At 49.7% G+C, this 18,298-nt stretch overlaps 1 protein-coding gene across 3 annotated transcripts in view; it reads right to left on the bottom strand.

Annotated features, from left to right (window-relative positions):
• Window positions 1–18,298, bottom strand: part of LOC106585993 (protein RUFY3) — an 87,243-nt gene that overhangs the window by 49,854 nt on the left and 19,091 nt on the right. For all 3 annotated transcript variants that reach the window (XM_082968759.1, XM_082968760.1, XM_082968761.1), the window contains 2 exons: window positions 11,654–11,827; window positions 7,265–7,382 (listed from right to left, as the gene is read on the bottom strand). In XM_082968759.1, the coding sequence (XP_082824885.1) occupies window positions 7,265–7,382; window positions 11,654–11,827 (292 nt within the window). The remainder of the gene's footprint in view (window positions 1–7,264; window positions 7,383–11,653; window positions 11,828–18,298) is intronic.

Genomic DNA, 18,298 nt, shown 5'->3' with positions numbered 1-18,298 from the left:
AGGGTTAAAGAACCCCCCCCCAACAGCTTAGACTGTAGAGGGTTAAAGAACCCCCCCCCAACAGCTTAGACTGTAGAGGGTTAAAGAACCCCCCCCCCCAACAGCTTAGACTGTAGAGGGTTAAAGAACCCCCCCCCCCAACAGCTTAGACTGTAGAGGGTTAAAGAACCCCCCCCCAACAGCTTAGACTGTAGAGGGTTAAAGAACCCCCCCCCCAACAGCTTAGACTGTAGAGGGTTAAAGAACCCCCCCCCCCCAACAGCTTAGACTGTAGAGGGTTAAAGACCCCCGCCCCCCCAACAGCTTAGACTGTAGAGGGTTAAAGAACCCCCCCCCCCCAACAGCTTAGACTGTAGAGGGTTAAAGACCCCCCCCCCCCAACAGCTTAGACTGTAGAGGGTTAAAGAACCCCCCCCCCCCCAACAGCTTAGACTGTAGAGGGTTAAAGAACCCCCCCCCCCCAACAGCTTAGACTGTAGAGGGTTAAAGACCCCCGCCCCCCCAACAGCTTAGACTGTAGAGGGTTAAAGAACCCCCCCCCCCCCAACAGCTTAGACTGTAGAGGGTTAAAGAACCCCCCCCCCCCAACAGCTTAGACTGTAGAGGGTTAAAGAACCCCCCCCAACAGCTTAGACTGTAGAGGGTTAAAGAACCCCCCCCCCCCCAACAGCTTAGACTGTAGAGGGTTAAAGAACCCCCCCCCAACAGCTTAGACTGTAGACGGTTAAAGAACCCCCCCCCAACAGCTTAGACTGTAGAGAGTTAAAGAACCCCCCCCCCCCCAACAGCTTAGACTGTAGAGGGTTAAAGAACCGCCCCCCCCCCCCCCCAACAGCTTAAAATGTAGAGGGTTAAAGAACCCCCCCCCCCAACAGCTTAGACTGTAGAGGGTTAAAGAACCCCCCCCCCCCCCCCCAACAGCTTAGACTGTAGAGGGTTAAAGAACCCCCCCCAACAGCTTAGACTGTAGAGAGTTAAAGACCCCCCCCCAACAGCTTAGACTGTAGAGGGTTAAAGAACCCCCCCCCCCCCCAACAGCTTAGACTGTAGAGGGTTAAAGACCCCCCCCCCCAACAGCTTAGACTGTAGAGGGTTAAAGAACCCCCCCCCAACAGCTTAGACTGTAGAGGGTTAAAGAACCCCCCCCCCCCCAACAGCTTAGACTGTAGAGAGTTAAAGAACCCCCCCCCAACAGCTTAGACTGTAGAGAGTTAAAGACCCCCCCCCCAACAGCTTAGACTGTAGAGGGTTAAAGACCCCCCCCCCCCAACAGCTTAGACTGTAGAGGGTTAAAGAACCCCCCCCAACAGCTTAGACTGTAGAGAGTTAAAGAACCCCCCCCCAACAGCTTAGACTGTAGAGGGTTAAAGAACCCCCCCCCCCCCCCCAACAGCTTAGACTGTAAAGGGTTAAAGAACCCCCCCCCCCCAACAGCTTAGACTGTAGAGAGTTAAAGAACCCCCCCCCAACAGCTTAGACTGTAGAGAGTTAAAGACCCCCCCCCCCCAACAGCTTAGACTGTAGAGAGTTAAAGAACCCCCCCCCAACAGCTTAGACTGTAGAGGGTTAAAGAACCCCCCCCCCCCCAACAGCTTAGACTGTAGAGGGTTAAAGACCCCCCCCCCAACAGCTTAGACTGTAGAGAGTTAAAGAACCCCCCCCCCCAACAGCTTAGACTGTAGAGAGTTAAAGAACCCCCCCCCCCCAACAGCTTAGACTGTAGAGAGTTAAAGAACCCCCCCCCAACAGCTTAGACTGTAGAGAGTTAAAGACCCCCTCCCAACAGCTTAGACTGTAGAGAGTTAAAGAACCCCCCCCCCCCCCCCCAACAGCTTAGACTGTAGAGGGTTAAAGACCCCCCCCCAACAGCTTAGACTGTAGAGGGTTAAAGAACCCCCCCAACAGCTTAGACTGTAGAGGGTTAAAGAACCCCCCCCCCCCCCAACAGCTTAGACTGTAGAGGGTTATAGAACCCCCCCCCAACAGCTTAGACTGTAGAGAGTTAAAGAACCCCCCCCCCCCCAACAGCTTAGACTGTAGAGGGTTAAAGAACCCCCCCCCCCAACAGCTTAGACTGTAGAGAGTTAAAGACCCCCCCCCCAACAGCTTAGACTGTAGAGGGTTAAAGAACCCCCCCCCCCCAACAGCTTAGACTGTAGAGAGTTAAAGACCCCCCCCCAACAGCTTAGACTGTAGAGGGTTAAAGAACCCCCCCCCCCAACAGCTTAGACTGTAGAGAGTTAAAGAACCCCCCCCCCCAACAGCTTAGACTGTAGAGGGTTAAAGAACCCCCCCCCCCAACAGCTTAGACTGTAGAGGGTTAAAGAACCCCCCCCCCCCCAACAGCTTAGACTGTAGAGGGTTAAAGAACCCCCCCCCCCCCAACAGCTTAGACTGTAGAGAGTTAAAGACCCCCCCCCCAACAGCTTAGACTGTAGAGAGTTAAAGAACCCCCCCCCCAACAGCTTAGACTGTAGAGAGTTAAAGACCCCCCCCCCAACAGCTTAGACTGTAGAGGGTTAAAGGGTGTGTGCGTGTGTTTCTGGTTTTACCAGACGTCCTCACACGGACAGTAAAACGAGGACAATTGGGGATATTTTCAGGCGTTAGGTTTAGAATTAGGGTAAAATAGGATTTTTAATGGGAATCAATTGTTTAGTCTCTACAAGGATAGTAAAACAAAACTTGTATCACCACATCTCAACCCTATATTTCCACCATCATCAACAAAACATAGGATGTAATTTCTGATGGAGGAATGGTGTTGCATCAGGACATTAGGGACGGGGTCAGACAGACGGGAACAGGACATTAGGGACGGGGTCAGACAGACGGGAACAGGACATTAGGGACGGCGTCAGACAGACGGGAACAGGACATTAGGGAGGACGGGGTCAGACAGACGGGAACAGGACATTAGGGAGGACGGCGTCAGACAGACGGGAACAGGACATTAGGGACAGCGTCAGACAGACGGGAACAGGACATTAGGGACGGCGTCAGACAGACGGGAACAGGACATTAGGGACGGCGTCAGACAGACGGGAACAGGACATTAGGGACGGGGTCAGACAGACGGGAACAGGACATTAGGGACGGCGTCAGACAGACGGGAACAGGACATTAGGAGGACGGGGTCAGACAGACGGGAACAGGACATTAGGGACGGCGTCAGACAGACGGGAACAGGACATTAGGGACGGGGTCAGACAGACGGGAACAGGACATTAGGGACGGCGTCAGACAGACGGGAACAGGACATTAGGGACGGCGTCAGACAGACGGGAACAGGACATTAGGGACGGGGTCAGACAGACGGGAACAGGACATTAGGGACGGCGTCAGACAGACGGGAACAGGACATTAGGGACGGGGTCAGACAGACGGGAACAGGACATTAGGGACGGCGTCAGACAGACGGGAACAGGACATTAGGGACGGCGTCAGACAGACGGGAACAGGACATTAGGGACGGCGTCAGACAGACGGGAACAGGACATTAGGGACGGCGTCAGACAGACGGGAACAGGACATTAGGGACGGGGTCAGACAGACGGGAACAGGACATTAGGGACGGCGTCAGACAGACGGGAACAGGACATTAGGGACGGGGTCAGACAGACGGGAACAGGACATTAGGGACGGCGTCAGACAGACGGGAACAGGACATTAGGGACGGGGTCAGACAGACGGGAACAGGACATTAGGGACGGCGTCAGACAGACGGGAACAGGACATTAGGGAGGACGGGGTCAGACAGACGGGAACAGGACATTAGGGACGGGGTCAGACAGACGGGAACAGGACATTAGGGACGGCGTCAGACAGACGGGAACAGGACATTAGGGACGGCGTCAGACAGACGGGAACAGGACATTAGGGACGGCGTCAGACAGACGGGAACAGGACATTAGGGACGGCGTCAGACAGACGGGAACAGGACATTAGGGACGGCGTCAGACAGACGGGAACAGGACATTAGGGACGGGGTCAGACAGACGGGAACAGGACATTAGGGACGGCGTCAGACAGACGGGAACAGGACATTAGGGACGGCGTCAGACAGACGGGAACAGGACATTAGGGGACGGCGTCAGACAGACGGGAACAGGACATTAGGGACGGCGTCAGACAGACGGGAACAGGACATTAGGGACGGCGTCAGACAGACGGGAACAGGACATTAGGGAGGACGGGGTCAGACAGACGGGAACAGGACATTAGGGACGGGGTCAGACAGACGGGAACAGGACATTAGGGACGGCGTCAGACAGACGGGAACAGGACATTAGGGACGGCGTCAGACAGACGGGAACAGGACATTAGGGACGGCGTCAGACAGACGGGAACAGGACATTAGGGACGGCGTCAGACAGACGGGAACAGGACATTAGGGACGGGGTCAGACAGACGGGAACAGGACATTAGGGACGGGGTCAGACAGACGGGAACAGGACATTAGGGACGGGGTCAGACAGACGGGAACAGGACATTAGGGACGGGGTCAGACAGACGGGAACAGGACATTAGGGACGGCGTCAGACAGACGGGAACAGGACATTAGGGACGGGGTCAGACAGACGGGAACAGGACATTAGGGACGGCGTCAGACAGACGGGAACAGGACATTAGGGACGGCGTCAGACAGACGGGAACAGGACATTAGGGACGGCGTCAGACAGACGGGAACAGGACATTAGGGACGGCGTCAGACAGACGGGAACAGGACATTAGGGACGGGGTCAGACAGACGGGAACAGGACATTAGGGACGGCGTCAGACAGACGGGAACAGGACATTAGGGACGGCGTCAGACAGACGGGAACAGGACATTAGGGACGGCGTCAGACAGACGGGAACAGGACATTAGGGACGGCGTCAGACAGACGGGAACAGGACATTAGGGACGGCGTCAGACAGACGGGAACAGGACATTAGGGACGGCGTCAGACAGACGGGAACAGGACATTAGGGACGGCGTCAGACAGACGGGAACAGGACATTAGGGACGGGGTCAGACAGACGGGAACAGGACATTAGGGACGGCGTCAGACAGACGGGAACAGGACATTAGGGACGGCGTCAGACAGACGGGAACAGGACATTAGGGACGGCGTCAGACAGACGGGAACAGGACATTAGGGACGGCGTCAGACAGACGGGAACAGGACATTAGGGAGGCGGGGTCAGACAGACGGGAACAGGACATTAGGGACGGGGTCAGACAGACGGGAACAGGACATTAGGGACGGCGTCAGACAGACGGGAACAGGACATTAGGGACGGGGTCAGACAGACGGGAACAGGACATTAGGGACGGGGTCAGACAGACGGGAACAGGACATTAGGGACGGCGTCAGACAGACGGGAACAGGACATTAGGGACGGCGTCAGACAGACGGGAACAGGACATTAGGGACGGCGTCAGACAGACGGGAACAGGACATTAGGGACGGGGTCAGACAGACGGGAACAGGACATTAGGGACGGCGTCAGACAGACGGGAACAGGACATTAGGGACGGGGTCAGACAGACGGGAACAGGACATTAGGGACGGCGTCAGACAGACGGGAACAGGACATTAGGGACGGGGTCAGACAGACGGGAACAGGACATTAGGGAGGACGGGGTCAGACAGACGGGAACAGGACATTAGGGACGGGGTCAGACAGACGGGAACAGGACATTAGGGACGGCGTCAGACAGACGGGAACAGGACATTAGGGACGGCGTCAGACAGACGGGAACAGGACATTAGGGACGGGGTCAGACAGACGGGAACAGGACATTAGGGACGGGGTCAGACAGACGGGAACAGGACATTAGGGACGGGGTCAGACAGACGGGAACAGGACATTAGGGAGGACGGGGTCAGACAGACGGGAACAGGACATTAGGGACGGGGTCAGACAGACGGGAACAGGACATTAGGGACGGCGTCAGACAGACGGGAACAGGACATTAGGGACGGCGTCAGACAGACGGGAACAGGACATTAGGGACGGGGTCAGACAGACGGGAACAGGACATTAGGGACGGCGTCAGACAGACGGGAACAGGACATTAGGGACGGCGTCAGACAGACGGGAACAGGACATTAGGGACGGCGTCAGACAGACGGGAACAGGACATTAGGGAGGACGGCGTCAGACAGACGGGAACAGGACATTAGGGACGGGGTCAGACAGACGGGAACAGGACATTAGGGACGGCGTCAGACAGACGGGAACAGGACATTAGGGACGGCGTCAGACAGACGGGAACAGGACATTAGGGAGGCGGCGTCAGACAGACGGGAACAGGACATTAGGGACGGCGTCAGACAGACGGGAACAGGACATTAGGGAGGACGGGGTCAGACAGACGGGAACAGGACATTAGGGACGGCGTCAGACAGACGGGAACAGGACATTAGGGACGGCGTCAGACAGACGGGAACAGGACATTAGGGAGGACGGGGTCAGACAGACGGGAACAGGACATTAGGGACGGCGTCAGACAGACGGGAACAGGACATTAGGGACGGCGTCAGACAGACGGGAACAGGACATTAGGGACGGGGTCAGACAGACGGGAACAGGACATTAGGGACGGCGTCAGACAGACGGGAACAGGACATTAGGGACGGCGTCAGACAGACGGGAACAGGACATTAGGGACGGCGTCAGACAGACGGGAACAGGACATTAGGGACGGCGTCAGACAGACGGGAACAGGACATTAGGGACGACGTCAGACAGACGGGAACAGGACATTAGGGACGGCGTCAGACAGACGGGAACAGGACATTAGGGACGGGGTCAGACAGACGGGAACAGGACATTAGGGACGGCGTCAGACAGACGGGAACAGGACATTAGGGACGGGGTCAGACAGACGGGAACAGGACATTAGGGACGGCGTCAGACAGACGGGAACAGGACATTAGGGACGGCGTCAGACAGACGGGAACAGGACATTAGGGACGACGTCAGACAGACGGGAACAGGACATTAGGGACGGCGTCAGACAGACGGGAACAGGACATTAGGGACGGGGTCAGACAGACGGGAACAGGACATTAGGGACGGCGTCAGACAGACGGGAACAGGACATTAGGGACGGCGTCAGACAGACGGGAACAGGACATTAGGGACGGGGTCAGACAGACGGGAACAGGACATTAGGGACGGCGTCAGACAGACGGGAACAGGACATTAGGGACGGCGTCAGACAGACGGGAACAGGACATTAGGGACGGCGTCAGACAGGCGAAGGTCTTACTTGAGTCCTGGCAGGTCTTTGACGCTGGCGGTGATCTCTCCTGCCTCGGGGGTGAGTTTCTCCACCAGCTCTAAGGCCCCCCAGAAAGACTTGTTCTGCCCCAGGAACGACTTCTTGGCTGAGGGGGTAGGTAGAGGGAACGTTAGGCCAACAGTACCACACAACACCAATGCTAAGATCATCCTGACAGGGCATTTCTAAGCATCCTGAATGTACAGAAATCACTAGCTTATAAACCTGTCACACTTACATCATTATAATCAGATTCAGAGGGTTTAATAGTCACATGTACAGGGATGCAGGTGTGATTGCAGGGTACAGTGAAACTTTTAGGTTCCTGAGCTCCAACATACAGGACTAGTGAAATGAAAAAATTACAAATGGTAATAAAACTATAGAATAATTATACTATATACAGTGGGGGGGAAAAGTATTTGATCCCCTGCTGATATTGTACGTTTGCCCACTGATAAAGAAAGGATCAGTCTATAATTTTAATGGTAGGTTTATTTGAACAGTGAGAGACAGAATAACAACAAAAAAATCCAGAAAAACACATGTCAAAAATGTTATAAATTGATTTGCATTTTAATGAGGGAAATAAGTATTTGACCCCCTCTCAATCAGAAAGATTTCTGGCTCCCAGGTGTCTTTTATACAGATAACGAGCTGAGATTAGGAGCACACTCTTAAAGGGAATGCTCCTAACCACAGCTTGTTACCTGTAAAAAAACACCTGTCCACAGAAGCAATCAATCAGATTCCAAACTCTCCACCATGGCCAAGACCAAAGAGCTCTCCAAGGATGTCAGGGACAAGATTGTAGACCTACACAAGGCTGGAATGGGCTACAAGACCATCGCCAAGCAGCTTGGTGAGAAGGTGACATTTGGTGCGATTATTCGCAAATGGAAGAAACACAAAAGAACTGTCAATACCCCTCAGCCTGGGGCTCCATGCAAGATCTCACCTGTGGGGTTGCAATGATCATGAGAACGGTGAGGAATCAGCCCAGAACTACACGGGAGGATCTTGTCAATGATCTCAAGGCAGCTGGGACCATAGTCACCAAGAAAACAATTGGTAACACACTACGCCGTGAAGGACTGAAATCCTGCAGCGCCCGCAAGGTCCCCCTGCTCAAGAAAGCACATATACATGCCCGTTTGAAGTTTGCCAATGAACATCTGAATGATTCAGAGGACAACTGGTGAAAGTGTTGTGGTTAGATGAGACCAAAATGGAGCTCTTTAGCATCAACTCAACTCGCCGTGTTTGGAGGAGGAGGAATGCTGCCTATGACCCCAAGAACACCATCCCCACCGTCAAACATGGAGGTGGAAACATTATGCTTTGGGGGTGTTTTTCTGCTAAGGGAACAGGACAACTTCACCGCATCAAAGGGACGATTGACGGGGCCATGTACCGTCAAATCTTTGGTGAGAACATCCTTCCCTCAGCCAGGGCATTGAGAATGGGGGCGTGCTCGCTCTTCGGTTTCCAATCATCTCCTTAGTCTTGGTTACGTTGAAGGAGAGGTTGTTATTCTGGCACCGGCCAGGTCTCTGACGTCCTCCCTATAGGTTGTCTCATCGTTGATCAGGCCTACCACTGTTGTGTCGTCTGCAAACTTAATGATGGTGTTGGAGTCGTGGGTTAACAGGGAGTACAGGAGGGGACTGGGGGGCTCCAGTGTTGAGGATCAGCTGGCAGATGTGTTGCTACCTACCCTCACCACCTGAAGGCGGCCCGTCAGGAACTCCAGGATCCAGTTGCAGAGGAAGGTGTTTTGTCCCAGGATCCTTAGCTTATTGATGAGCTTTGAGGGCACTATGGTGATGAACGCTGAGATGTAGTCAATGAATAGCATTCTCACATAGGTCTTCCTTTTGTCCAGGTGGGAAAGGGCAGTGTAGAGTGCAATAGAGATTGCAACATCTGTGGATATGTTTGGACGGTATGCAAATTGGAGTGGGTCTAGGGTTTCTGGGATAATGGTGTTGATGTGAGCTACCAGCCTTTCAAAGCACTTCATGGCTACGGATGAGAGGGCTACGGGTCTGTAGTCATTTAGGCAGGTTGCCTTCGTGTTCTTGGGCACAGGGACTATGGTGGTCTGCTTGAAACATGTTGGTATTACAGACTCAAACAGGGACATGAAAATGTCAGTGAAGACACCTGCCAGTTGGTCAGCACATGCCCGGAGCACACGTCCTGGTAATCCGTCTGGCCCTGCAGCCTTGTGTATGTTGACCTGTTTAAAGGTCTTATTCACGTCGGCTACGGAGAGCGTGATCACACAGTCGTCCGGAACAGCTGATGCTCTCATGCATGCCTCAGTGTTGCTTGCCTTGAAGCGAGCATAGAAGTGATTTCGCTCGTCTGGTAGGCTCGTGTCACTGGGCATCTCATGGCTGTGCTTCCCTTTGTAGTCTGTAATAGTTTGCAAGCCCTGCCACATAAGACGAGCGTTTGAGCCGGTGTAGTATGATTCGATCTTAGCCCCGTATTGACGCTTTTCCTGTTTGATGGTTCGTCGCAGGGCATAGCAGGATGTCTTGTAAGCTTCCGGGTTAGAGTCCCGCACCTTGAAAGCGGCAGCTCTACCCTTTAGCTCAGTGTGAATGTTGCCTGTAATCCATGGCTTCTGGTTGGGGTATGTACGTAGTCACTGTGGAGACGACGTCCTCAATGCACTTATTGATGAAGCCAGTGACTGATGTGGTGTACTCCTCAATGCCATCAGAAGAATCCCGGAACATGTTCCAGTCTGTGATAGCAAAACAGTCCTGTAGTTTGGCATCTGCTTCATCTGACCACTTTTTTATAGACCGAGTCACTAGTGCTTCCTGCTTTAGTTTTTGCTTGTAAGCAGGAATCAGGAGGATAGAGTTGTGGTCAGATTTACCAAATGGAGGGCCAGGGAGAGCTTTGTACGCGTCTCTGTGTGAGGAGTACAGGTGATCTAGAATTTGTTTTCCCTCTGGTTGCACATTTAACATGTTGATAGAAATTAGGTAGAACTGATTTAAGTTTCCCTGCATTAAAGTCTCCGGCCACTAGGAGCGCCGCCTCTGGGTGAGTGGTTTCCTGTTTGCTTATTTCCTTATACAGCTGACTGAGTGCGGTCTTAGTGCCAGCATCTGTCTGTGGCGGTAAATAAACAGCCACAAAAAGTATAGCTGAAAACTCTCTAGGCAAGTAGTGTGGTCTGCAATTTATCACAATATAATCTACTTCAGGCGAGCAAAATCTAGAGACTTCCTTAGATTTCGTGCACCAGCTGTTGTTTACAAATATGCAAATATGCACAGACCGCCCCCCCTCGTCTTACCGGAGTGTGCTGTTCTATCCTGCCGGTGCAGCGTATATCCCGCTAGCTGAATATCCATGTCATCATTCAGCCACGATTCCATGAAACATAGGATATTACAGTTTGTGATGTCCCGTTGGTAGGATATTCGTGATCATACCTCGTCTAAATCATTGTCCAATGATTGCACGTTAGCGAGTAATATTGACGGTAACGGCAGCTTTCCCACTCGCCTTCTCTGGATCCTAACGAGGCATCCCGCTCGGTGTCCTCTGTGCCTGCATCTCTTCCTCTTGCAAATAACTGGGATGTTGGCCTTGTCGGGTGTTTGGAGAATGTCCTGTGTGTCCTGCTTATTGAAGAAAACATCTTTGTCTAATCCAAAGTGAGTGATCGCTGTCCTGATATCCAGAAGCTGTTTTTTGCAGTAAGATACAGTTGCAGAAATATTATGTACAAAATAAGTTACAAATAACGTGAAAATAACCACATAGTAGCACAATTGGTTGGGCGCCCGTAAGACTGCTGCCATTTCTTCCGCCGCCATTTTAATTTCATCTGGTGACGAGTCGGCGTATTCATTGATGATAATCTCCTGAGGCGACCAGGAACTTATTTCAGTCCACGTGATCAAAACAGTAATAGAGCCAGAATTCTGATTGGTCGGACGAACGCTGTACAGATCTGACCACCAGCACTTCCCTCTTGAGTCTTTGTGTTGTAGGCAGGGAGAAGCAAGATGGAGTCATGGTCGGATTTGCCAAAAGGAGGACGAGAGAGGGCCTTATACCCCGTGTCCAAAAGGCGTGTAGCAATGGTCAAGAGTAGAATTTCCACGAGTAAGACAGTCGATGTGTTGGTAATAATTTGGGAGCACGGATCTTAAATTATTATTATCAAAGAGTGAGGATTCAAGAAACAAGCCTACATCTATACAAACATGTCCCAGATCTGTTTTGGGAACCAACTCCTATGGTCAATGTCAAGTTTGGTGTAACAAAACCGCACAAACAGATCTGGGACGAGGTAAAAACAAACAATAACATAGGTAGGTAGTACTTTTGAGTACTCTGTACTTTTGAGTCCGTGTTTGAGGCAGTGCTCCATGACAACGAAGAACTGCTGTAGAGGAGCGTAGTCCGAGTCCAGGGTTCTGCCCAGGTTCAGGGCTGACTCAATCAGACCCTTGATGCTCAGCTTAGCCATGTTCATCAGGTTCAACCGCTCGATGGCTATAGGGTCCTTCGGATCTGGACAGAGGGATAGAGGGAGAGAGTAAAGGAAGAAATAGAGGGGCAGGCGGAAAAGATAAAGGAGAGAGGGAGAAAGAAGAGATGTCAACAAACAAACCCTGGTACAATATAGTTACCATGTCAGCAACACTAGTTGAAGGCAGCAGCAAATCAAAACTGAGAATGGAGAGGAAGAAGGAAGTCTTCCAACAGACAGAGGGAGGATGTAGCAACAAGTCAGTGCATTTTTGTGACAAATTGGACAAAATCATTGCATATCGCCATGCAAAATGTCAGAATTGGAGAACCAAAATCAAGCATTTTTGCAGGTCAATAACCAAAAAAAACTCCCTGTGAAATCCTGGAGGGACTGGTTCTTTCTTCAGCAAAAGACACTACTGTTATTTGCATCCATGTCTTATAATAGTGAGACATCAAGGAAGGTCACTGACTAATCTGACTAAAGCAACTACAATATACAGTTGAAGTCTGAAGTTTACATACACTCAGGTTGGAGTCATTAAAACTCGTTTTTCAACCACTCCACACATTTCTTGTTAACAAACTATAGTTTTGGCAAGTCGGTTAGGACATCTACTTTGTGCATGACACAAGTCATTTGTCAATCAGTTGTTTACAGACAGATTATTTCACTTATAATTCACTGTACCACAATTCCAGTGGATCAGAAGTTTACATACACTAAGTTGATTGTGCTGACGAGTGTGTTTCATTTGGTGACCTCAGAGAGGACAGGAAACACACATGACTATATCTCTGAATATGTACATTTCTCAATTATGGGGGTTTACAACTAATTATTGTATAAAATTAACGAGTAAAGATGAAACTATTTGAAATGATGTAAGGTGATGTTAAACCTTTAATGAAAGTTAAACTTTACAGGGAATACATTTCTCTAAGTCATTGGCCCGCCCCCGTGAGCACAGACATGATCTGGCGTCATGGAACCTCCTTTTCTACTGTTACGAATAAAAAAAACGTCCTGAGGAAATCCTCTTCAGACCACACGTACCTCGATGGACACCGAGGTTGAGGTTAGACCACAAAAACCCCAGTATAAGCTAAGCTTGTAATGGTTGTTGAATTCCTAACCATACCACGTGGAGCATTGGCTAGACGGCGGGAAATGGTTAAACTCTGAGACTATCGATCCCTACAGAATAATAGCAAATCTTAGATACTAATTACTAGTCTGCAGCTAGAAATGATGTCAACCTGGGACAAGAATACAGACAACCAACCGCCGAAACATCTATTCTATGAGAACATTTCTGAACGGTACTCTGAAGTATCCATTCTAACCACGAAGACTTCAGGGAAGCAGAGAGACTCTCGGTCGAACAACAGCAGGACTGACGATTCCAACAGAGATCACGACGACACACTGGGCGTAAATATATATATTGATTGCAATTATTCCCAAATGAGTGAGCGTTCATGTGTAAAGGGTTAGTATTTCAATTAATATAATTATCAACGATGTAGTGACTCCTTTTGTCTTTTCCGCCCTTTTTGGTCCACACCCACTTCCCTTTTTCCACCAAGCCGTCATATCGGCTTAGCCCACTAGGGGACCTCCTCATTTCCTTGTAACTATAACTGTTGTTTGTTTGTGCATTTCTATGGTTATTTAGTTAGTTAGTAAATAAATGATTAAGCCAATTGGTGTATGGATGATTCATAGTGAAGGCTGGGTTCGTGCAGATAACCAACAGCTTACGACGTTTGGAATGAGACTAACGTGAGGTAAAGAATAATTCATTAATTAGAAGACTAATTGATCAGATATTAAAATATCTGAAGTTATATTAGGAAATGTATAACTTTGTAATCTGAAGATTTTCCTTAGTGGATATATTGAAGAAACATCTCAAGGACATCAGTCAGGAAGTTAAAGCTTGGTTGCAAATGGGTCTTCCAAATGGACAATGACCCCAAGCACACTTCCAAAGTTGTGGCAAAATGGCTTAAGGACAACAAAGTCAAGGTATTGGAGTGGCCATCACAAAGCCCTGACCTCAATCCTATAGAAAATATGGGCAGAACTGAAAAAGCGTGTGCGAGCAAGGAGGCCTACAAACCTGACTCAGTTACACCAGCTCTGTCAGGGGGAATGGGCCAAAATTCACCCAACTTATTGTGGGAAGCTTGTGGAAAGCTACCCGAAATGTTTGAACCAAGTTCAACAATTTAACGGTAATGCTACAAAATACTAATTGAGTGTATGTAAACTTCTGACCCACTGGGAATGTGAGGAAAGAAATAAAAGCTGAAATAAATCACTCTCTCAACTATTATTCTGACATTTCACATTCTTAAAATAAAGTGTTGATCCTAACTGACCTAAAACAGGGAATTTTTACTTGGATTAAATGTCAGGAATTGTGAAAAACAGAGTTTAAATGTATTTGGTTAAGGTGTATGTAAACTTCCGACTTCAACTGTATTATATCTCCAATTTCGATCTTGCCTCATCACTGCAACTCTCCAACGGGCTCGGGAGGCGAAGTTCGAGTCATGCGTCCTTCGAAACATGACCCGTCAAAACTGTGCTTCTTAACACCCGCTCGCTTAACCCGGAAGCCAGCCGAACCAATGTGTCGGAGGAAATACCATTCAACTGATGACCAAAATCAGCCTGCAGGCGCCTGGCCCGCCACAAGGAGTCGCAAGAGTGCGATGAGCCAAGTAAAGCCCTGCTGCCAAACCCTCAGCTAACCCGGACAACGCTGGGCCAAACATGCGCCACCCTATGGGACTCCTGGTTGTGACACAGCCTGGGATCGAACCCGGTTCTGTAGTGACGCCACAAGCACGGCGATGCATTTCCTTCGACCGCTGCGCCACTCAGGAGGCCTCAAACAGTATGGTTTCATCTCTGACCAATCACACTGCTAACTTCTCTCTTTAGAAATTAAACTGCTCTCCAATACTACTTCGTAGCAAACCAGCCACAGAAACACTATGGTCGCTGCTTACACAAAGTGCAAATAATTTACTATACTGAACAAAAATAAGCGCAACATGCAACAATTTTAACTATTTTACTGAGTTACAATTCATTTAAGGAAATCAATCAACTGAAATAAATTCATTAGGCCCTAATCTATAGTTTTTCACATGACTGGGTGAAGCCATGGGAGGACAAAGGCCAAACAATTTGGGGAAACTAGCCAATCAGAATGATTCCTTCCCCACAAAAGGGCTTTATTACAGACAGAAATACTCCTTAGCACCCCGCCCCCAATGACAATCCCAAAGGTGAAGAAGCCGGATGTGGAGGTCCTGAACAGGAGTGGTTACACATAGTCTGCGTTTGTGAGATCAATTAGACATACTGCACAATTCTCTAAAACAATGTTGGAGGCGGCTTATGGTAGAGAAATACATGTTAAATTATCTGGCAACATCTCTGGTGGACATTCCTGCAGTCAGCAAGCCAAATGCACACTCCCTCAAAACTTCAGACATCTGTGACATTGAGTTGTGTGACAAAACTGCACATTTTTGAGTGGTCTTTTATTGTCCCCAGCACAAGGTGCACCTGTGTAGTGATCATGCTGCTTAATCAGCTCCTTTATATGCCACACCTGTCAGGTGGATGGATTATCTTGGCAAAGGAGAAATGCTCACTAACAGGGATGGAAACAAATTTGTCCACAACATTTGAGAGAAATAAGCTTTTTGTGCGTATGGAACATTTCTGGGATCTTATTTCATCTTATTTCATGAAACATGGGACCAACACTTTACATGTTGCGTTTATATTTTTGTTGAGTGTAGATAGGCTATAGGATAACTGCAGAGCAGCACACCTGTAAACTATTTACAGATCCTATGAACAGGAAAGTTCTGGTGCATTATTCCAGAGCCAGTGGATGGAAGAGGTTTTGCAGCTTTGTGGAGAGGCAGTGAGGTTAAACTGGCACGGAGCACTGAGCTCCACCCAACGGGCCTAGCAGCAGCAGTGTATTTGCCAGGAAACCAGGAAACAAAAGGGAATGAAGCAACAGAACAGGTTCCTGGAATATCAACCACACAGAAGAGGGGAGTCAGAAAGAGTCTGAAGGAGCAGCAGTCATGTTGAGGTATTGTGTTGCACGAGCCAATCCATGCTTTAGATTGGATGACCACACAGCCACGAGCCAATCCATGCTTTAGATTGGACGGCCACACAGCCACGAGCCAATCCATGCTTTAGATTGGACGGCCACACAGCCACGAGCCAATCCATGCTTTAGATTGGATGACCACACAGCCACGAGCCAATCCATGCTTTAGATTGGACGGCCACACAGCCACGAGCCAATCCATGCTTTAGATTGGACGGCCACACAGCCACGAGCCAATCCATGCTTTAGATTGGACGGCCACACAGCCACGAGCCAATCCATGCTGTAGATTGGATGACCACACAGCCACGAGCCAATCCATGCTGTAGATTGGATGACCACACAGCCACAAGCCAATCCATGCTGTAGATTGGATGACCACACAGCCACAAGCCAATCCATGCTTTAGATTGGATGACCACACAGCCACGAGCCAATCCATGCTTTAGATTGGATGACCACACAGCCACAGGCCAATCCATGCTGTAGATTGGATGGCCACACAGCCACAAGCCAATCCATGCTTTAGATTGGATGACCACACAGCCACAAGCCAATCCATGCTGTAGATTGGATGGCCACACAGCCACGAGCCAATCCATGCTGTAGATTGGATGACCACACAGCCACGAGCCAATCCATGCTGTAGATTGAATGGATGACCACACAGCCACGAGCCAATCCATGCTGTAGATTGAATGGATGACCACACAGCCACGAGCCAATCCATGCTGTAGATTGGATGACCACACAGCCACGAGCCAATCCATGCTTTAGATTGGATGACCACACAGCCACGAGCCAATCCATGCTGTAGATTGGATGACCACACAGCCACGAGCCAATCCATGCTGTAGATTGAATGGATGACCACACAGCCACGAGCCAATCCATGCTGTAGATTGAATGGATGACCACACAGCCACGAGCCAATCCATGCTGTAGATTGAATGGATGACCACACAGCCACGAGCCAATCCATGCTGTAGATTGGACGACCACACAGCCACGAGCCAATCCATGCTGTAGATTGGACGACCACACAGCCACGAGCCAATCCATGCTTTAGATTGGATGACCACACAGCCACGAGCCAATCCATGCTGTAGATTGGATGACCACACAGCCACGAGCCAATCCATGCTGTAGATTGGATGACCACACAGCCACGAGCCAATCCATGCTGTAGATTGGATGACCACACAGCCACGAGCCAATCCATGCTGTAGATTGGATGGCTACACAGCCACAAGCCAATCCATGCTGTAGATTGGATGATGACCACACAGCCACGAGCCAATCCATGCTGTAGATTGGATGACGGCCACACAGCCACGAGCCAATCCATGCTGTAGATTGGATGACCACACAGCCACGAGCCAATCCATGCTGTAGATTGGATGACCACACAGCCACAAGCCAATCCATGCTGTAGATTGGATGACCACACAGCCACGAGCCAATCCATGCTGTAGATTGGATGACGGCCACACAGCCACAAGCCAATCCATGCTGTAGATTGGATGACCACACAGCCACGAGCCAATCCATGCTGTAGATTGGATGGCGACCACACAGCCAGCCAGGGTGGGTAAATTGAATGGATGACCACGCCAAACACACCAGTGTGGCAAAATAACTTTGAGATCACCGCAAAGCAGGGACACACAACCTATTCGAAATTCGATCCCTTCCCCTTGGGCCTAACCTTTGGAAGCAATATGCTGAAAGCGCCACCACTATAATGCTTATATCTAAAAACATTGAAGGGTTAAGTCCAAGGGGAAGGGAGTGAACTGGGACCAGATGTCAAGGTGGTGAGAAATGAGTCCAGGAGGATGATGGTGCAGGTTTGGGAGGATTAAGGGGTACTTCACCAAATCTATGAAATCCTCCTGAGTCTTTGCGATGGAAAAGAAAGAAAGAGAAGAGAAGAGAAGGATACTGTCGTCATGCATACTAATACCATGTGTGGTAACCAAAGTAACATCAAGGAAAGTAAACAAGGACATAGGCCTCAATGTTAAGACTTCCTTGAACTAAAATAACCCTACCTAGCCAAACGATTACCTTATAATAGTCTATGGGCTGAAAATACACAGTGACATGGTTTATTTTGCATCATTCAAGGTTGACAGGAATATTAGGCTACGTCACACAGGGCAGCTTCCTGCTTTACAAAAAGCAACAACAAAAAAATGGAATCCAAAATCTGCCAAGACTCGATTCAATTATCACACCACAGCTGTAAAAGGTTATGAAAGACGATCATTCTTCTCATTTCTGTCTGCTAATAAGGCTGAACGTCAACAGAGTAGCACATTATTGAATATTAAATCAAAGCTACAAATAT

The sequence above is a fragment of the Salmo salar genome, chromosome 24, assembly GCF_965601325.2.
Source record: "Salmo salar chromosome 24, fSalSal1, whole genome shotgun sequence".
NCBI lineage: Eukaryota > Metazoa > Chordata > Actinopteri > Salmoniformes > Salmonidae > Salmo > Salmo salar.
Note: the sequence above shows the minus strand (reverse complement) of the source record. Positions and strands in the feature narration are given on the sequence as shown.